We start from the raw sequence: 22,724 nt of genomic DNA, 5'->3' as shown, positions 1-22,724 counted from the left end.
GTGCAATATAAGAATTAACTAAATACAAAATATCTAAATGCAGGAAGCACAGACTTTCATATCTGTTGAGTGAATATACAAATTAATATTTGGATCACATTTGCAATCAACAGACTATTCATTGACTCCAATAAATGCACATTGGTGGAATACTAGTTAACTAAAATTTTAGAATTGGAGCAAATTATTTAACCACTGAAGATGTTATTTAGTGATTATGCTCTTGAACAAAGTAAAAAGGGGAGGCTGCTGCCTTGTTGTACTGTTCAGTTTTTCTTTGTTATTTGGTTTCTTCAATGATAAAAATAAGTTGTTCAAATCACTCCAGTTAAAACAAGTCCTTCTTCATAAAATCTTTCTGCTAGATGACGAGCCGTGGGAAAGAGTCAATGCTTATTTGATTCATGATACCGCTGACTGGAAGGATCTCAACCTGAAATTTGTTCTACAAGTTTATAGAGACTACTATCTAACTGATGATGTCACATTCCTTAAAGACATGTGGTCTATATGCCAGGTAGGTATTGTTCAATGACGACTGTTTTTTGTTTTTAAATTTTATGAAAGGTAAGTTGTTCTGTCTAAAATAATACTTGAAATATCCTATCTAGGCAATCTAAAGCCTAAATCATGGGTTAAGTCAGCCACTCAAATAGCTCACAATCTATAATATGGATTGGGAAAGTGGAATTTGGACAAAACATATTTTTACTCTGATAAATAAGGAATAAAAATTTATACTCAGAAGGTCTTGAATTCAAGGTGCAGCAACTGATGTTCTGTTAATAAAGACTGTTGAAAGCCAGATCTTTAATTTTATAATGAAAGTTACATCACGCTGTGTTTGAAGATTTTTGGCTTTATGGAAATTTTTATAATTAATATAACAATGTTGCTATTAAATTCTATTTAGTTCAGTAATGACCACATTGACAGCATATAGTTCTTCAGAATGTGTTTTGGAATTCAATGCTTGCTACATATCACATTAGCGGAACATGATAGTGATTGTTCAAGATTTCCAGTAAATATTCAGGTATCATGGGGTAGCTTCAGTTATGAGAGTCTATGCAATTACCTGCTTCTATTCAGGAAAGTGATGGAATGTAATGTGGGAAAACGTGACATTTTGCACTTTGGCAGGAGGAATAGAGGAGCTGAATATTATTTGAAGAGAGACTGCAGAAAGCTACAGGACAGAAGTATTTGCCAGTCCTCATGCTTACGTCACAAAAAGTTAGCATACAAGAACTGCAGACAATGGGGATGGCCAGTGGAATATTGCATATTAAAGAAATTGGAGTATAAAAATAGGGCGGCCTTATTAAAGCTGCTCAAGGCAGTTAAAAAGATCACAGCTGGAACACTGTAAACAGTTCTGGTCCCCTTATCTAAGCAAAGATATACTGGTGTTGAGGTAGTCCAGAAAAGGTCCACTAGATTGACTCTGGGAATGGAGGGATTTTCTTGCAAGGAGAAATTGAGTAGGTTGGTCCTGTAATCATTTTAGTTTAGAAGAATGAGAGATTACCTTTATTGAAGCATTTAAGGTTTTTAAGCAACTTGATAGGTTTTATGGGGAAAGATTGCTTTCCTTTATGGGAGTGTGTGGGCATAATCTCAGAATAAGGGAACGCCCATTCAAGACAGATGAGGAGAAATTCCTTCTCTTGGAAGGTACTGAATCTGTAAGATTCTTTTGAGGACTATTCAAGGCTGAGATAGACAGTTTTAATCCGTAAAGAATTCCAGAGTTATGAGGGAAAGGTAGAAAAGTGGAATTGAAGATTGTTGACCAGCAATGAAGTTGTTGAAAGGTGGTGTAGAACGAGTGGGCTGAATGTTCTGCTTTTTGTGCTGTGGTGATATCAATAGACCTACCTATTAAACCCAATTACAAAGTATCAAGAGTTCAGGGTGATTCTGGAGGGAAGCCTTTGATTTTGCCTAAGGAAGTGATTTAGTTTTTCTGAATCTGGTAGATGTCAAATTGAGAGCTCAGCTTAATGCCATTTGGTTTGGGAAATTTCAAATCCGTAAAGTACTTTTAGTCCATTAGTCAAAATAGTGATTCTTTTTCTTTCCTATGTTACAGAAATTTTATAGATTAGATGAAATTAAATTTTTGATGCTGCTATGATTGTGTGCACGTGCCTGTTAGTTTAAAAGTGGCCTAGCCTGATGTGTGAATTATTTAGTCACCTGGGCGATAGGAGAAATACACTTTGGGGCTAGTTTCTGTAATGTGTCTCAATTCTTGGGTCACTATTGTATAACTAAATATTGGGTAATAAGTTGTTGAACCTGAGCAATGCCATTTCTATTTCCAAGCCAGTCCAGTGATGCAGAGCCTAAGAAAATATTGACTGCAGATCTGAAATGTGTATGTTGTGGGTTTGGGTTAGTGGCAGTCTAACCCCTGTTTTGAGCAGTTATGGATTCAAGTCCCACTTCAAAATGCAATCTATGTTTTGTAAGCATTATCAATAAATAAGCAGTTGCAATGATTTATAAGTTGCTGTGTTTTTCATAAACAAATCATTGGTAAAAAATAATTTTGAAAATTGATAACTTAAATTTTCACAACTAAAACCATATCAGTTATAATAATGCTAATTTGTTGAATGTGTTTATTGTGGTTTCTTGTCTAACTCACTTGGGCTTTTATAAACATGCACAAGAATTGGGAGCAGGAGTCAGCGATACAGCCCATCAAACTCGTCCTGGCATTTCAGATCGTAACTGGTTAGACTGTGGCCTTATTCCATTTTCTTATCCAACCCCACACCCCATTCCCTACAACTCTTGATGCTGTTATTGATCAGAAAACTATCTAGACTATATTCAGAGATAGTAGGAACTGCAGATGCTGGAGAATCTGAGATAACAAGGTGAAGAGCTGGATGCACACCAGGCCATGCAGCAGAAGGGTCAAGGCCTGAAACGTCAGCTTTCCTGCTCCTCTGCTGCTTGGCCCAGAATCTATTCAGTGACCCTACCTCCATGGGTCTTTGTGTAGAGAATTCCACACATTAACAAATCGCTGTGAAAAAAAAATTCTCTTAATTTAAGTTTGTCCCTCGTGCAACCCCCACTCCACTCCTGTCCAACAAAAAAAGTGAAATCTTCTCTGCATTCACTATTAGGTCACTTTTTGCCTTTTCATAAAATCACCTTTTTAAAAAAAAAATCAACCTGCTCAGCTGTGTTATGACACACACCTCTGGAGCAGGTGGGACTCCTTTAACTGTTGTTCATTTGTTTTTCTCTCCTGAACCATTGCTGTAAGTGAAGCAAGCTTTGACAGCTGTAGGACCCTGGGGATCTTACTACAGTGAGGACGTCCATTTACAACAACCCCAGCATGGCACTTGTGGGACCTACGTTTTCACGATGCCTGAACTGTCTTTCAGGTCAGATCTGGACATCCTTGAGCAGGGTTATATATGTTCCAAAGTTGCCACTTGTGGGTTGTGAAAGTGTGACTTCTGATGTAGAAATGTTGAGCTATTATCAGTGTTGTTCAGTCACATGGCACGTGCCCTAGCGCTGCACAGCTCCCTCACTTGTAATGAGGGAATGGGAGAGCTGAGTGGATGGTTCTGAAAGGAACAATGAAGGGTGATTGGGAGTGGCAGAGGCTGCGGATTGGAGGTTTGGCAGTAAGAGGGTTGTTGTCCACCGAGTTGGGTGGCTTAACATCCTATTGGTATGAAACAACTTTAAAACTGAATTGGTAATTGTGAACAAGATTACCGTGTTGACAAGTATTGAAACAAATTGGAGCTGTGTTGGAGTGAGGGTTTAATTGCACTTGATTCTCCTTGCAGTAAAAACCAACGTTCCATTTGTCTTTCTAACCATCTGTTGCACCTTTTTTGAGATTTGTATACTAGGGCATCTGCAGTCTCTCTCCTTTCAAAAAGTATACAGCTTTTCTATTTGTCTTGCCAAAGTGGACAAATTCACATTTTACTGCATTGTATTCCACCTACCAAGGTTTTGTCAGTTCACTTGATTTGTCCCTAATCCCTTTGTAAACTCTGTCCTTTTTGCAACTTGCTGTCCTGCCTATCTTTGTATCACCAATAAATTTAGCAACCATACATTTCATCCATTCATCCAAGTTAATAATATGTTTGAAAATAGTTGGGGCCTAGTATTGATCCCTGTGGCACTCTAACTAGTTACAGCCTGAAAGTCTGAAAATGCCAATTTTGTCCTTCCTGTTTAGCTAATGTATGTCTTCAAGCCCTCGTGTTTCAAAAAAACTGAGCTCCTACTTTGTGAGGTAGCCATTGTGGCATTTTATCAAATAATCCAAGTACATCACGTCACATCTACAGGTTTCCTTTTACCCATCTTGCTTGTTATTTTCTCAAAGAATTCTAATAAATCAGTCAAATATGGATTTCCATTCACAAAGCCTTTCACAAGTATTATGATATACCTTATATCCTGCTTTTACCTGTCACTAATGGATTCTAAAGCTTTCCCCTTGCAGGTGTTAGCCTAACTGGCAAACAGTTTCCTACTTTCTGTCGTCTTTCTTGAATAGAATTTTACATTAGCAATTTTTCTGATCCAATGGGCACATTCCAGAACTTAGAGAATTTTGGAAGGTCACAACCAATGCGTCTACAATCTCAGAACACACTGCTTTTTGAGACACGAGGGCTAGGCAAGGGGACTTTTCAACTTTAGTTCTAATAGTAGAACACCATTTGGTAAAATTGTGTAGTTAGCAAAATTTCATTCAACCCTTTTATTGAGAGGAGGTTGCAGGGTAAAAATACTAAATTGCTTATTGCATGCATGATATGACTCATGTTTCTCAAATATTGAAGTACTGATGAAGTTTCAATAGATGTTTAACAAAATTAGCACTTGACATGTGTTTCAGCATCAGGAAATAAGTAAATATTTCTTAAACTAGAATTGAGACCTGATCTAGGAGAGAAAACTATGGTGAAATAATCAGATGTAACTTCTGGCAAGGTTAATGAGCTGAATGAAGTTTGTTCATTCTGTTAATTATGATTTTCTTTTCGCACTGTATTCAGATAATTGCTTTTTTAAAAGCTGGTAGATCATCTTTTTTCACCATATTTTTAAGGAATGAGGAAGGCCACATCAAAAGAGTGAACTTTTAACACCCAAAATCAGATTATTAATCTTGCTTTAAATTCCAAACAACATTTAACAATGAAAACTGAGGTTGTAACTTCAATGTGCTTTTAGGCTGTCATGGATTCTGAACTGAAGTTTGATACTGATGGAGATGGACTTATTGAAAACTCTGGTTACGCTGACCAGACCTATGATGGTTGGGCTGTAACGGGACCTAGGTAGGAAATCAATTTCTTTCTTTAGCAATTTAAAGCATCAAGCCAATTTTATTGAGAATAATTCCAATCTGTACCCTGTTTGCTTTCAATTTCACTTGTATTTTTCTCTTCATTGTGCTATGGAAATCTTCTGTTCTATGCTGTCCTTAATTTTAATACAGGAAGACATCCCAGTGTGCTTTAGAGGACTATGTTCAAACAGTATTTAACATTACAGAGCTTAAAATACCTACTGGGGCTGACAATTCTGATACCCTCTCGCCTGTTTAATCAACACCTGGCCTATGTTCCAAGCCCTTAAACCATGGGTGGAACATTAGTATTTAGTGTACCTCAGTTGCTGTGCTATTTTGTATTGTATGCCATAATATATTGTCTCGTGTTATTTGTTTAAAGTCTACTTTCTGATAGTTTCACAAGAAACGTTAATTGTGACTCCAACTAAGAGCAGCTTTGATTAGTTCTGTAAAGCTGAGGTGTATCTACTGTTCAAAATAATTCTGTTTTCTTTGTATAAATTGCAGTGCCTACTGCGGCGGGCTGTGGTTAGCATCTGTGTGTGTTATGTGCAAGATGGCTGAGATTCTTAAAGAAGAAGAAGAATATAAAAAATACAAAGTCATACTAGAAAGAGGAAAAGAAGCTTTTGAGAGGATCTTATGGAATGGTAAGCCTTATTCCTGAATGTAGCAATCCCATATAATATTAGCATTTTGATTAAAAATATTATTATTGGGAAAAAAAATTAACACTTGAACTGGAATGATTTATTTCCCAGCGTGTTAACTAGAGTAGATAAATCTAAACAACTTTTAGAGGACACAGAATTTCCCTTAAATCCATCAGAAATAAAAACAGGGCTGACCATTTGGCTGCTCGAGCCTGTTCTGCCATCCAACACTTTTCACGTGTATTTCCCTGTAATAATTTGATACCATTGCTGACCAAGAATTTGTCTATCTCCAGCCTTAAATATCCATAATGACTCTGTCCCTTTGGCCGTTTGTGGTAGGGTGTTCCAAAAATACTCAGCCCTATAAGAGGAGAGATTACTCCTCATCCCAGTCTTAAATTGACATCCCTTCGTTCTGAGATGATGCCCTCTGATCCTAGACTGTTCCATGAAGGGAAACATCCTGTCCACATTTGCCTATCAAGCTCCTTAAGAACCCTGCCTGTTACAATGAGATCTCCTATCATTTTTTAAACTCCAGTGTGTTGAGTTCCAACCTGCTTAGCCTTTGTTCTTAAGTTAATCCCTCCATACTGAAGATCATCCTAGTGGAGCTTTTCTGAACTGCTTCCAACGAAATTGCTTTCCTTAAATAAGGGGATCGAAACTGCTGTCAGTACTCCAGATGTAGTATCACCAGCACCTTGTACGGTTGTTGTAAAACTTCCCTAGTCTTCCTCAACTCCTTTGGAAATAAGGGCCAACATTCCATTAGCCTCCCTGATTACCTGTTGCATCTGTTTGCTGGTCTTGTTTCGTGCACAAGTACCTCAAGTCCCCAATGGTGTTGCAGCTTTCTGCAGGTTTTCTTCATTTAAATAATACTGTTCTTTTGTTCTCTCTTGAAATGAACACCTTGACATTTTCACATTGATATCTCTGTCAATTAACTTTGACTGCTAAAAATAAAACTTTAATCGCTAAGCTTCAGCGAAGCACGTGTGCTATGTTGGGCATCCTCATTCTTAGCAAGACAAGTTTTATATTTGCTTCTTCAAAAGTACTAGGTAATCAGGTTCTCCTTTCTCAGCAACACGTTCTACTACCTTTTTAAGGTAGAGATGGATAGATCCTTAGAAAACAAGGAGGTGAAAGGTGAAAGGTTATCCGGGTCAGCAGGAATCTGGATTGGAGATCAGCCATGATCTTATTAAATGGTGTAGAGGCTCAACATGCCAAATGGCCTACTTCTGCACCTGGTCTGTCTGTAAGATGGGACAATTTATTTGGTCCACTTTTTGTGTTGACCTGTACTTAGGTACCAACAATTATGGAGCGTTTTCAATAATTTGAGGTACAATTGTAAGTAGGTCATCCGTCCCAATGACTAGTGGACTGTACAAAAACAACATGTCCAGTTGACTGTTTGCAGCAGGCAGAATGCCAATCGTGCCAATTCAGCCTGTGGTTGCAAGCCACAACGTGCATCCATTACTGGATATAGTTCTGCTATTGGAAATGTTTTATTAAATATCTGGACTCTGATTTCCAGTGTAACTTTATAACAATTTAAGATCATCAGTCAGGCTGACACTGCATTTGTATGAGTTAGAAGCTATTATACACAAGACCTTGTTTTGAATATACTCCTCTGAAGTACACTGGGACGTTTTCCTAATTAAAATTAAGATCAGTGTAGAATAGAAGACTTCCAGTATATTCTGTTTAAAGAATAATGCATAGAAGAATAACAAGGAAAGATACAAGCGAAATTGAAAGCAAAAAGAACACAGATTTGAATTATTCTGTTGTAGCTTAAAATTACAAAAAAAAGAGAAATTGATTGCCTGCTTAGGTCCTTAGACAGCGCAACCATAGATCTGGTCACCATAACCAGAGTTTTCAATAAATCCATCTCCATCGGTATCAAACTTCAATACAGAATCTATGACGGCCTAAAAGCAACACTGAAGTTACGACCTCAGTTTTGATCGCTTTAGTCTTGCTTTAAATCGCACAAAAAATTTAACATCCAAATCCAGATTGTTAAAGTTCACTGTATTGATGTGGGTTTTCATCATTCCTTAAAAATATGGTGAAACAAGATTATGAAAATGTTTATGCAAAAGAATACATATGCCCTCTCTGATGAAGGGTCTAGGCCCGAAACGTCAGCTTTTGTGCTCCTGAGATGCTGCTTGGCCTGCTGTGTTCGTCCAGCCTCACATTTTATTATCTTGGAATCTCCAGCATCTGCAGTTCCCATTATCTCTATCTCTCATATGCTCATTGCACTTCCCTTTTAACAAAAAAGGAGCCATGGAGACAGCCAGTTCCCTTGCAACATCCTGACCAATCAGAATCATACTTAGTTGTTCTGAGACTTAATATTGACTGTTCTAGCTACAACCCAATGCTAATGATGGCTCCACAAATCAGCACTCTCTTACCTGTGCAAAGTAGTTGTCCTTTTTGTTTTCAGAGTCTGTTTTTTGCATCCTTGCTCTGATGAGTACAGGACTAAAAGTTTCACCATTTTCTCATTTTTTAATAATATTTAAGGTTTTTTTTCCCCCTTCTGTGCTTACAACTAGTTGGTTGATCCATTTAAATGGGTGGGTGATGCATGAATTTAACATCGAGTGTGAGAAAAATACATGTGACTTTATGTGGCATGACTGCTGTTAGCAACGTTATGGATTTTAGCAACCTTCTGTGCAGATATCTCCTACTGAATATGCCATTCTGCTAATGTTGCAGGGAAATACTACAACTATGACAGTAGTAAGAAATGCTATGCAAACAGTGTGATGTCAGACCAGTGTGCTGGGCAGTGGTTAGTGAGAGCATGTGGCCTTGGAGAAGGTGAATACGAGGTAATTCTATTGAATGTTTTTCATAATTTTGTGTATTTGAGGGATTGAATGGTGTGGCTAAAATTCTTAAGACATTAAGCACCATTTTGTTTGTCAAGGTCTGGAGTTATGGGGCAGACAGAAAAGTGAAGCAATCAGATCAACTATGATATTACTGAATGATGTCGCAGACTTAAAGGTCAAATGGTGTACTTGTGCTTTTCCTTCTTGTGTAACGCTTCACACCCTTGTCCCACAAAAATCTGCCTCTTTTTTGAAATTTTAATGGTCTTTTCGGATATGTTCTAGAATCCCACTACCCTTTGTGTTGCTCTGCCTGAACAGCCTTACTATAATTTTATGGATGTTCTTGTAATGGAAGTTTTCTTTTTCTGTCTCTAGCCTAACAACTTTTAAACCTCATTTATCTATTATATAGAGTTTATCCTCTTCCAGGTGAAACATGAAACCAGGGAGTTCATCTTGGGACGTAAGTGCTTAGGAAGAATTGAACAGAGGCACTGAAATTAGCCCTTAGCCATCACTTGCAGCCAAATCAGCAGGGATTGAATTATGAAACCTCTAGTACATGCCCCACCCTCCTTTTAAATTAGAACATTCTGTCTACTCCATGGAAGTGAATGCTGTTGGAATTATCACCATTAGGAAATGGGCCATACATATTCAAGTCTTGCCCAGAATCTATTTGCCTACTGTTCAGCCCATCTGAATAGTCAGTCTATATTGTCCTGGAGTCTAACGCTTTCTTTCGCGCTATTTACCACGCCGCCAGTTTTGTCTTCTGCAAACTTACATCCCAAGTGGATAAGGTTGTTGAGAAAGCATATGGTGTTTTGGCTTTCATTAACAGGGGGATCAAGTTTAAGAGCCGCGAGGTTATGCTGCAGCTCTACAAAACCTTGGTGAGACTACACTTGGAATATTGTGTCCAGTTTTGGTCGCCCTATTATAGGAAAGATGTGGAGGCTTTGGAGAGGGTGCAAAGGAGGTTGACCAGGATGCTGCCTGGACCTCCGATGCTACCTCCGACATTCATGTCTAGATTATTAATGGATAAAAAAAAAATCGAGACTCAGCACCAAATCCTGTGGACCTAGGTTTCCAGTCACAAAAATACTTCCAACCATTACCCTCTACTTCCTGTCACTAAACCAATTTTGGATCCATTTTGTGAAATTGCCGTGGATTCCACAAACCCTTTGCTTCTTAACCAGCTTACCGTGTAAGGCCATGTCTAAAGTCACACTGAGATCCACATAGACTGCATCAACTACACAACCAACATCTACACACCTTGTCACCTCAAAAAAAAAAATGAATCAAATTTATTAGACATGATCTCCCCCCCTACAAAGCCTTGGTGAGTATCCTTGATTAATCCTTGCCTCTGAGAGGAGATTACTTCTGTCTCTCAGGTATTTTCCCCCAATAATTTCCCTGTCACAAATGTTAAACTCTAATGTCTGTAGTTTCCTAGTTTTTCCACATCACTCATTCTTGAATAATGGTGTCACATTAGTTGTCTTCCAGTCCTTTGGCACCCATCCTGTGTCCAGAAGATTTAAACATTAGTGTCAGATCCCCTGGCCTACCACATCCACCACGAGATGCAGTACAGAAACTCACCAAGGCTCCCTCACTAGCACTTCCTAAACTTGTGATCTGTATAACCTAGAAGGGTAAGGGCAGCAGATTCATGTACACCATGACACGTAGGTTCCCCTCCAAGCCATTCACCATTCTGACTTGGAACTATTGTCTTCACTTCCTTCACTGTAATTGGGACTACTTCATGGAATTACCTCCCTAACAGCAATGTATCAACAATTGACAGCACGGTGGCTCAGTGGTTAGCATAGCAGCCTCACAGCACCAGGGACCCAGGTTCGATTCTAGCCTCGGGCGGCTGTCTGTGTGGAGTTTGCACGTTCTCAATTGACAGCACGGTGGCTCAGTGGTTAGCATAGCAGCCTCACAGCACCAGGGACCCAGGTTCGATTCTAGCCTCGGGCGGCTGTCTGTGTGGAGTTTGCACGTTCTCCCTGCGTCTGCGTGTGTTTCCTCCGGGTGCTCCGGTTTCCACCCACAGTCCAAAGATGTGCAGGCGAGGTGGATCGGCCATGCTAAATTTCCCGTAGTGTTCAGGGGTGTGTGGGTTATAGGGAGATGGGGATGGGTGGGATCCTTCAAGGGGCGGTGTGGACTTGTTGGGCTGAAGGGCCTGTTTCCACACTGTAGGGAATCTCATCATAAATAAATATTTGGACTGCAGCAGTTCAAGAATGTGGCTAATCTCTACCATTTCAAGGGCAATTGTCAATTGAACATAAATGCTGGTCTTTTCAATACCCACATTCCATGAAAGAATCCTTTTTTAAAACTAAAATTCTACAACCTTATGGTCTGAGTAAGTGCCAATGATCAAGCCATTTAGAAAAGGTAATGTGCAGGATCTGTACATTGCTGATGGAAAACTAGAATCTGAGCATCTTACTGTCCAGCTGTTATAACTGGTCCAGGACCATTTCTTAGGAAGAAAGGAAGGCTAATAGAAATATTTCTATTCTTTATTCTAATTTTTATTTTTCAAAAGTCTGCAATGTTGGGTCGTAGTTTCAAGCAGATTACTTGAATGTTGCATCATCCTTGCAAGGCACCTACTGAAGAAGTGAAATTACAATGTCAATGGCTATCTATTGCTCATAAAACTTAATTTCACACCTCCTGATAAGTAATGGTTTTAGCTTGATCACAGTCTATAATATGAAAGTACAGCTCAGCCTAGTCCTCTGCTTCATTCATCTGCAAATATTGTAAAAGGTGTACTGTTGTCTATATTTATTCAAAAAACGTTATCAATGTTTGTAAATCTCAGAAAATTTATTGAAGTCCTTTTATCCTAAACTGCAGTTTCATATCTGGATATATTTTTGGGTACCAGCAGACATCTAATCTAAATCATTCCTGATGCATGAATGATGACTGTGGAAGTTATCTGACTGAGTGAAGACTCTCAGCTAAGCCAGATCCTTTTCTTGTTTTGTCCTTAAATTTGTGTTGTTTCCAAATTGGATCACTATTTAGTATCAGGAGCAGGAGCCTTGGCTATTATTCTTCCTTTTCCAATCCCTTTCTAGTTTAAGTGTACCTCATTTTAATTGTCTATGTTGTGGCTAAAATCAACAAATTTAGATTAAGCAGATTAACCGTAAAAGGAAACTGTTCTGTACAGATAGTAATATTGTGAAATCAATGCATTTACTCAAGGTTATTGTGTGTCTTCAGCCTGTAATTCTGCACCACCTATTTCCTTAAATAACTGTCCGGTGGGAATGCGTCTATTTAGTAAATGTACATCTGAAATTTGGATGTTTTAGTTTTAGGCTTTGTTTTTTTTATGTAGCAATGTGAGATGAAGTATTTTCTTAAAAAATAATTGGTAAACAAGCTTGATGATGTGAACCAATTTGGAAAATCATGGAAGAGGCATAAGGCTAGCTTTCTTGCCTGCCCTGTTGGTTGTGCTATATTGTATACAGAAATAGTTGATAACTCTTAAACATATAATCTGTGCATATATATTATACATATGTATGTGTTTGTATATATGCGCTGCTAAAGTAAGAATATCATTTATCATTTACAGGTATTTCCAAAAGCTCATATCTTATCGGCGCTAAAGACAATCTTTGACTTGAATGTAATGAGTTTTGCCAGTGGAACTATGGGTGCAGTAAATGGAATGAGACCCAATGGTACAATAGACACATCCAGTGTCCAGTCAGATGAAGTATGGACTGGGGTAGTCTATGGTCTGGCTGCCACTATGATACAAGAGGTAGGTTGTTAAGAAGGATATTGCCTGGTCAGGAAGTTTTGAGTTATCAGGATATGCGGGGACATTTTTCCACTGGGACATTTTTGCACTGGAACATAGGTGGTTGAGGGGTGATCTTACAAATGGTTATAAAATCAAGAGGCGTAAATTGATTATCATAAAAATCCATCTGGTTCACTTATTTCCTTTCAGGGAATTAAAGCTGCCATCCTCACCTAATCTGGCCTACATGTGATTTCAGACCCACAGTAATGTGGTTGACTCTCTATTGCCCTCTGAAATGGCCTAGCAAACCATTCAGTTGTGTCAATTGCTACAAAGTCTTAAAGAAACGAAACTGGGTGGATCACCTGGCATCCACTTAGGGCTGTTTCTGCTGTTGTCTTCTATGGTGCCTATCGACACTATGAGCTCCTTAAGAACATCTGGGGGCTCATGCCAAAACTGGAAGAGTTGTCTCATAGAATAGTCCAGCAACAGCTTGACACAGTCATGCTCATGGAATCATATCTCAAAGGTAATGTCCCAGATACCACCACCACCATCCCTGGATATGTCTTGTTCCACCAGTAAGACAGACTAAGCAGAATTGGCCGCATGGTGGTATACAGACGGGAGGGAGTTGTCCTTGGAGTCCTCAACATTGACTCTGGACCCCATGAAGGCTCTTAGCCTCAAGTTAAACATGGAAAGAGAAACTTCCTGCTGATTAACATGTACCATCCTCCCTCAGCTGATGAATCGGTACTCTTTCATGTTGGACACACTTGGAGGAAACACTGAGAGTGGAGCACTAAGGGCACAAAGTTGGACTATGGGTGGAGGATTTCAGTGTCCACCACCAAGAATGGTTTAGCAGCAGCACCACTCATTGAGTTGGTCAGGTCCTAAAGGACACAGCTGTTCATCTGGTTTTGCACCAGATGATGAAGAAACCAACAAGAGGGAAAAACATACTTGGCTTCGTTCTTGCCACTCTGCTGGGTGCAGATGTATCTGTCCGTGACAGCATCGGTAAGAGTGACCAAAGCATAGTATTTGTGGAGATGAGATCCCACCTTCACATTGAGAATAATTTCCATTATGTTCGATGCCACAATCACTGTTCTAAATTAGACAGACAACTCAAGACTGGGCATCCATGAGGTGCTCTGGACCATCAACAGCAGCAGAATTGTACTCTAGCACAATCTGTAACCTCATGGCCCAGCATATTCCCCCAGTCAGCCATTACCACTAAGTCAGGGGATCAATCCTGGTTCAGTGGAGACTGCAGGAGGGCATGCCAAGAGTGGTACCTGAAGATGAGATGTAAACTTGGTGAAGCTACCAAGCAGGATTACTTGCAAGCCTAACAGCATAAGCAATAAGTGCCTGACAAAGCTAAGTGATCCCACAACCAACACATCAGATCTAACCTCTGCAGTCATGCCACATCCAGTCGTGAATGGCTTTGACAATCAAACAACTCACTGGAGGAGGAGGCTCCTCAAATATCCCCGTCCTCAATGGTGGAAGAGCCTAGCATATCAGTGCAAAAGATAAGGCCAAAGCATTCACTGCAATCTTCAGGCAGAAGTGCTAATTGGATCATCCATCTCAGTCTCCTCCAGTCATCCCAGTATTACAGATACCAATCTTAAGCCAATTGGATTCACTCCAAGAAACAGTTGGAGACACTGGTTACTGCAAAGCCTATGGGTGCTGTCAACATTCTGGCAGCAGTACTGAAGACTTGAGCTCCAGAACTTGCAGCTCCCATCACCAAGCTGTTCAAGTACAGTTGCAGCACTGGCATCTACCTGACAATACGGAAAATTGCCCAGGATTGTCTTGTATGTGAAAAACAGGATAAATCCAACCCAGCTAATTACAGTCCCCATCAGTCTACTCTCATGCATGAGTTAAGTGACGGAAGATGTCATCCAGTAGTGCTATCAAGCAGCATCTGCTCAGTAATAACCTGTTCAGTGACACCCATTTTGGGTTGTGCCAGAGTAACTCAGCTCCTGACATTGTTACAGCCTTGGTTCAAATGTTTACGGAAGAGCTAAATTGCAGAGATTTTAGTTGAAGGTGATAGCTCTTGAGATCAAGGCTGCATTTGACAAGAGTGGGGCATTGAGGAGCCCTGGCAAAACTGGAATGAATGGGTATCCGGGAACAAACTCTCCACTAGTTAGCTATATCAGGAAGATGGTTTGTTTATTGGAGGTCAGTCATCTCAGCTCCAGGACATTCTGCAGGAGTTCCACAAGGTAGTGTCCTTGGCCCAAATGTCTTCAGCTGCTTCATCAATTACCTTCCCTCCATCATAAGGTCAAATGGGAACATTTGCCTATGACTGCACAATGCTATGCACTATTCACAACCCCTCAGATACTGAAGCAGTCCATTTTCAAATGCAATAAGATCTGGACAATATCCAGGCTCAGGCTGACGAGTGGTAAGTAACATTAATGCCACAAATGCAAATACATGACCATCACCAGTTAAGACATTGCCCCACTATCAACATCCTGGGGGGTATTGTTGATGAGAAACTCCACCTGATCTGCATTAACACAATGGCTACAAGAGCAGGATGGAGGCCAGGAATACTGCAGCAAATAACTCACCTCCTGACTCCACAAAGCTTGTCCACCATCTACAAGGCACAAGTCAGGAGTGTGATGGAATACTCATACTTGAGTGCAGCTGCAACAACACTCAAGAAGCTTGACACTATCCAGGACAAAACAACCTGTGTGATTGGCATCACATCCACAAACAAACACTCCCTCCACCACCAACACTGAGTGGCAGCAGTGTGTAATATCTACAAGATGGACTGTGGAAAATTCACCAAAGATCCTCAGACAGCGCCTTCCAAACCCACGACCACTTCTAGAAGGACAAGGGCAGCAGATACATGGAAACACCATGTGCTCCAACTTCCCTTCTAAGCCACTCCCATCTTGACTTTGACAATATATTGTCATTCCTTCACTGTTGCTGGGTCAAAATCCTGAAATTCTCTCCCTATTGGCATTGTGTGTTAACCCACGGCAGGAGGACAGCAGCAGTTCAAGAAGACAGCTCACCACCACCACCTTCTTAAGGGCAACTAGGGATGGGCAATAAATGCAGGCCAGCCAGCAAACCCCACATCCCACGAATGAATGAAAAAAAATGACTGGCATAGACACAGGCACCTGAAATAACAATCTGTGAACACAGTCTTATCATCCCAGCAGAGTTATCCTTAAGATGTTGGTATGCCTCAGCCAGTGAGGAAAGCAGTTCCACCACTAGTCAAGCAAGCAATATTATCATGTGACTCTACCACTGTGCTAAATGGAGTAGACTTCAAACAGATCTAGCAACTGAAATCTGCGTGTCCACTAATGTAAGCCCTATCAGCAGCACTTGTAGTGTATAATCCACAATCTGTAACCTCATTGCATATCTCCCTTTACCTTCGCCATCAAACCTGGGGATCATTTCTGGTTCTATGAGGCAGTCAACTTGGTGAAGTTTCAACATAGCACCACTTACATGCCAAACAACAGATGTAGCATGCAATAGACCAGGTTAAGTGATCACACAACCAGCAGATTAGATCTGCAGTCTTGTGACATCCAGTTATGAATGGTGGTGAACAACTGCTACAACATTAACATCTAGCTGGCAATGTAGAAAATTGCTCCACCATATCCTGTGCACAGAAAGCAGGATAAATCCAAGCTGGCCAATTGTTCTCCTATCAATTTACCTCTCTGTCATTAGCAAAATGATGAAAGAGTTTGTTAATGGCACTTTCAAGCAGCACGTGCCTGTTCACTCTTGCTGGGTTTCAGTTTTGTCACGTCCACTCAGCTCCTGACTTCATTACAACCTTCGTCCAAGTATAGACCAAAGAGCTGACGCCAGAGGTGAAGTGAAAGTGAAGGCCTATGACATAAAAGGAACATTGACTAAAATATGACACTAAGCAAAGCCGAAGTAAATGGAAATTGAAGGGAAAAGTCTCTGCCTTTGGAGCCTTGTGTAGTACAAAGGAAGATGGTCGTCATTGGTGGTGGTCAAGCATCTCTACCCCAGGACATCACTGAAGGAGCTCTTTGAGATTAATGACATACTCCCAACTTTTCCAGCTGCCTCATCAGTAATCTTCCCTCTGTCCTAAGGTCACAAGTGGGAATGTTTGCTGATGATTGCACAATATTTAACACCTTGGACACCTGAAGCAGTTGTGACCAATGCAACAAGATCTGGACAATATCAAGACTTGGGCTGACAAAATAGTAAGTAATATTTTTGACCATGCACATGCCAGGCAATGACCATTCCCAAAAAGAGGTCTTCTAACCATCAACCCTGATGTTCACTGGCATTATTGTGGCTGAATCTCCCTCTGTCAACATCCTGGGGCGTTGCCATTGATAAGAAAGTAAACTGAACCAGCCAACATATAGATACTGTGGCTACAGGAGCAGGTCAGAGGCTGAGAATTTTGCAGTTAGTAACTTGCCTGCTATTTCCCAGTGTTTGTTCACCATTATGAAGATAGGAGTGTGATAGAATACCCTCTACCCATTCAGGACATAGGGCCCACTTGATTGGCAATCTCTCCATTGTCATCTTCAACGTTCACTCCCTCCGCTGTCAAGAAGACAGCTCACCACCACCTTAAGGGCAACTAGGGATGAGCAATAAATGCAGGCCAGCCAGCCAGCCATCCCATGAATGAATAAAAAAAAATGTGGCAGCAGTGTGCATTATCTACAAGGTGTGCAGAAGTTTCTCCAAAACACCTTCCAACCCTGCGTTCTCCCATCTAGAAATACCACGTTAACAGATGCATGGGAACATCACTACCTACAAGTTCACCATGCTGCAAGCTTTGAAATATATTGCCTGTTCCTTCACTGTTGCCAGGTCAAAAGCCTGAATGTCCCTACACTCAAAGGATTGATGCACTTCAAGAAAGCAGCTTACTACCACTTTCTCCAAAGGACTTTATGTACTGATGGGCAATAAATAGTGGCCTGTTCAGCAAAATCCACTTCCCATGAATGAAAAGATTAAATGCTGTTCATTGGTATGTTTCATAACTGTAGATATACTTGAGAAAACAAATTACTCTGATTCTGAAGTAAAGAGAACATCCTGAAAATACTTAGGCATGGCAGCATCTGTGGAGAGAAAAAGTGAGACACGAATTCAGTATTTCATATTCATTGACCTGAAACATCAACTGTTTCTCTGTCATCAAATGATTTCTGCCCTGCTAAGCATTGTGTGTGTGTGTGTGTGTGTGTGTGTGTGTGTGTGTACGTGTACACACATACAAATATAAATGGGCATACATACATACGCACATACAAACAAATACAAACTTTGTTCTGTTTTTTATAATTGGTGGCTTCCGGACTTCTGTAGCCATGGTGCGGATAATCATGCTAAACTATACTTGTATAATACTCAGATCCCAGCAATTACCCATTTATCGAAATGTTAGGCTTTGTCTCGCTGGTGTACCCACAAATTGCTGTGCAACTCAAATCTCCACTTCCTTTTTCAAAACTCCAAAGAACTAACACCCAATCTGCGCATGTCACCCACGATCTAACTTTTAATCCCTTATTTTTAAAGCAAATAATTATTAATCTCATCTGGGAAAATCTGTACTGGACTGAAGAATTATTGGGTGATGTAAATGAGGGGGTGATTGTGCAAGTTAGGCAGAGGGCAGAGAACATATGAGAAAGGAGGTGAAAAGGAAGAGGAAAATTATCAAAGTAACTGCATATGTAGGGGTTGGAATCACATCCACTGCAGTTGCTATACATCATAAGAGCTACCTTGTGGCCAAAGTTGGACCCAGACTTTTAAATTTAGGCTGTGAACTTTCATTAATTCTGTCTGACCTCTTTTTCGATTCACCCTTGTGTGCTCCCCAATCACTATCTTCCTCCTGCTCTTGTGCTTGCATGTTTATCCCAATGCAACAGATGAGTTCTGAATAGGCCTGAAATGTCAGCTTTCCTGCTCCTCTGCTGCTTGGCCTGCTGTGTTCATCCAGCTCTACACCTTGTTAGCTCTGGGTATATTTGTTTGCTTTATTATCTATTTTTGAAATAAAATTTAATTTAGGATTAATTTAAAAGACTAATTGTTGTTTGGGGATTCGCAGGGACTTGTCAATGAAGGCTTCAAGACTGCAGAAGGTACATACAGGACAGTATGGGAACAACTTGGCATGGCTTTTCAGACACCTGAAGCTTACTGCAAAAAGAACATTTATCGTTCATTGGCATATATGAGACCTCTGAGCATTTGGAGTATGCAGCTAGCACTGGACCAAATACATGAGCAACTTGACTTACCTGACACTCGTATCTGTAAATGAAAAGCTAGCTTCAGATTTGTCAGTTACTTTCTTTTAGTCATTAATGCGTGTCCAAACCCTAGCATCAAATAGTGGTTTGACTATTTTCCAAATATACCACTATTTCAATGTTTTACAATAATATGCAAAAGTGTGCAAAATAATTATAAAAATATTCTTCAGTAAGGAGAAGATCCAAGTTCAATTGTTTTTCATTCACGTTAAATGATGTCCTGAAGAATTTGATCGAGCACACTTCATTATAACTTTCTTAATACTTTACAGCCCTGGAAAATGTGTACCAGATTAAAACAGCTGAACTGCAAATTAATTGTTGTAACAAAGAAATGTTGACATATTGCATTTTCAGATCCACATGAGTGTCATACCATTGCTATGTGGATTGTGGATTATGCAATGCAAGGCTGAAACTTAACCTTTCAAGCAGCCTTGTTATTTATCTTAGACAAAAAGAGAACACTCTTGTTTTTGAATGTTGACAGAAAAACAAATGAGACCTTTTCCGGGCATGTGGTCAGTGGTACTGTACAATTTAAGGATAATAATTCATTTTTGATTTATTTCAAACAATGAAGTATTCATGATTTCTGGCTCAGATAATTCAATCATTAAATAACATTCCTAATATCTTTATTCCCAATGTTATATTTTAGATCCTGAAGGCTTTGCTTTATGAAGTCATAGGCACAGTCTGAATTGAAATGTTTGTGACGAATATGGGTGATCATTAAATTGCATCTTTGCACTTATATATACAATCAATAACAATCGTTCAGAAAATCAAAGCAATTTTAGAAATAGTTGTGAAAATGTTGATTTGAAATGTTTCTCAGACATATCAATTTTTTCTGGTTGAACTAACTTCTGAACTGAAGAATTTTAAAACAGTACTGTGTTAATCTTTTGTTTTTTAAACTACTCACTTTTCGGTATGTAACAGATTTTTGACACCAAAATTGATCACGTTACTTTACTATGTATGAAAGAATAAATTGTACATTTTATTGTGTATATATGAATTGATTTTAGTTACATTTTTCCTGTATATTTGAGTATACTATAAATATATCGTATCATTTTGAGTGCCAAACTGTTGTTCTATTTACTGTGTTATAAGTTGTTTGCAACTTCACATTCAGTTTAAATTAAGCTAAACTACAGATGTAACAAAATACATTTTTAGTGTTAGGTAATGGCTGTTTGAAGAATGAAGGAAACAGAATGTGGTGTAAAAATGCTGTAAGCTATCTATCTAACACCAACCTTGCGGATAAAATATGTAAGTCTATCTTCAGAGATCTATATTGTAGACAAAAAACAAATTCTGAAGATCAGAAGTAAAGAAAAATTAAAATTGTACAGCCAACCAATGGAAATAAGAATGTTTGTTTGGTTAATGCTGTAGGAGCATTTTGCAACCCCCCCCCCCCCCACCCGACCAACTGGGGATGAACACTGAGCACTGAGGAGGCAGTCTGGATCGGGCAAGTGGAAGATGTTTATTCAATCAGAAACTGGTTGATGCAGGGGGAGGGCCAAAGGATCTTCCCTGAATCTAGCCTTGACATGAGAAAGTAATTTTCCTCTTAATCTTTGGCTCAGACCAAAAGAGAGATCAGTGATACACTCTGATTTGTATAGTAAAATACAGCATTTTATACATGTTGCAATAGTCGAACACAGCATAGTCACTGTCCTTCCCTCTTAATTCAGACACCCAATTCCTTGGGACACCTAATCAATGATGTCCTATGGACAGCCCCAGGTTCCCATGATGTAATGGTGTTTACCAGACATTGTAATTTCTAGGCCTTGGGATCTCTCGATGCACTCTATTGCATTTCCAAAGTTACTGGCTACACTTCTACAGATCTGTCTCGGGCTTCTTGTCTTCTACGGACAGTTTGAGTTCTATTAATCATTGTATTCCATTTGCTGCCTTTACCGAATTCAGTTACTCTTCTGAAATTTCCCAAAGTCCTAATTAAAAATACAAAAGATAGTTAGTTTAACTAATTGCTATAAGGTTAATTGCTGTTATAAAATTTAAACTTGTACAGCTACTTCTATGTTAGCACTTTGTTCACAAACCGTTAAATGTAATCTTGCTCAAGGTGTAAAATAGGGTGTTTCCAAAGGCTAATCAACTTTCACATCTAGATTTAAATGTTTTTCCCCTAACATTTGCATTATGCTTTGGTTATATTTTTAAGTAGAGTCCATTTAATATTGCAGGTAGTCTCAAAGAAGCAACTATTTACTACAAAGGAACTTTAGTTGTTGTTTTCCAGCTGTTTAGTGAGTTAATCTGGCTGGTTTATGGGCTGAGACTTGCACCTGGTGCTGTTAATTACTGGGATAATCATCCTTTCATTAATGAGGCTGGAATTGATCACTTCCTGTTCTTAGGCATTCTCTTACCAAAACTGTCTCAGATGGTTAGTGCTAAGGCTCTTTTGTTTTCCTTAGAGTAGTCTTGTTTGTTGTGTTTCACTTAAATGTTAGAGCAGGCTGTCCTGTTTTGTTTTAATCCTTGTTGGCCATTTTGTATCTTTCAAACATGGGCTGCTTTGGTGTAAGCAGCTACAAGTTACTTTGGACAGATACAGGTCATCCCCTTCAAATGCGCCTAACTTTAAATATTAGTTCTAGCGATATCTCTGAAAACCAAGTCCATGATAAGTTGGCATTTAAAGCCACAGAGGTTTCACTAAAACTTGCTATATTTTACATACATTTATTTTTGTTTTGATCACTTCTTGGATCTATTTTCTAAATCTAGTGCATTACCAGTCTTTAACCCATTCAAAAGTTGTCTCGCTTTTTTATTCTGAACATATCCCAAGTAGCCACTCACTTTCTAACTTATAGTGGATTTCTGGTCAGTGTTGAACACATTGGCAGTGGTGTTGTGCTTTTGGCACTTTTTTAAATACATAACCACCAAGAACCAAATATGGTTGGTGCACAACCAGAAGAAAAACAATTTATGTTGTAATCAACTCCAGGCATGCCTCACTGTAACGAACAAGCAGATCACTTGCACAGTAGAATCCCAAAATGCAGTAAGTTGAAAGTCAGAATTGAAGACTGCTTTGGAGATCTCGAGTTGAAGTGCCATTTCAGGGTGGGAAGAGGGTTTTGGTAATATACTGAATATTATTCATTTCAAATTCTTGCTAAAGTTACATTTTATCTCAGTGCTCTAGTGTGTGGATCATTTGATCTGTGCTGATATGACCTGACTTGAAGATTTTGAGAATTAGTAAACAAGTGAAAGCAAGACCAACTATTGTGATTGTGTTTCAAATTTAAAATTAGATTATTTTAAAAATGCACCAAGTGTAGAACAATACCTTTTTTTAGAAAAGAGTTATCATCCATGTCTCATGCCTGTTTGACGACTCAGTTAGATGATTTTATTTCTATATGGCATTGAACTTCTGATAATTCTAAATTTATATGAAACAACGTCCAGTTTGCCAAAAAAAATCTAATTGTTACACTTTTTATAAATCTTTACTGAGTATTTTTCCCCAAAAGCTACAAAATAAGGTGCAATAGATAGCAAGAACTGAAGATGCTAGAGTCAGGG

At 39.3% G+C, this 22,724-nt stretch overlaps 1 protein-coding gene across 3 annotated transcripts in view; it reads left to right on the top strand.

Moving 5' to 3' along the window:
• Positions 1-20,457, top strand: part of gba2 (glucosidase, beta (bile acid) 2) — a 61,320-nt gene extending 40,863 nt beyond the window's left edge. For 2 of the 3 annotated variants that reach the window (XM_048531278.2, XM_059648975.1), the window contains exons 12-17: positions 366-517; positions 5,242-5,348; positions 5,873-6,015; positions 8,782-8,897; positions 12,544-12,735; positions 18,914-20,456. In XM_048531278.2, the coding sequence (XP_048387235.1) occupies positions 366-517; positions 5,242-5,348; positions 5,873-6,015; positions 8,782-8,897; positions 12,544-12,735; positions 18,914-19,129 (926 nt within the window). In that variant the 3' untranslated portion in view covers positions 19,130-20,456. Of the gene's footprint in view, positions 1-365; positions 518-5,241; positions 5,349-5,872; positions 6,016-8,781; positions 8,898-12,543; positions 12,736-18,913 lie in introns of all 3 variants that reach the window. The other variant, XM_048531269.2, reaches the window with a different exon arrangement.
• The last annotated feature ends 2,267 nt before the right edge of the window (positions 20,458-22,724 follow it).

This window comes from Stegostoma tigrinum, chromosome 1 (genome assembly GCF_030684315.1).
Source record: "Stegostoma tigrinum isolate sSteTig4 chromosome 1, sSteTig4.hap1, whole genome shotgun sequence".
In the NCBI taxonomy this organism is placed as follows: domain Eukaryota; kingdom Metazoa; phylum Chordata; class Chondrichthyes; order Orectolobiformes; family Stegostomatidae; genus Stegostoma; species Stegostoma tigrinum.
The sequence above is the reverse complement of the archived record's forward strand: the minus strand, read 5'-3'. Positions and strand labels throughout refer to the sequence as shown.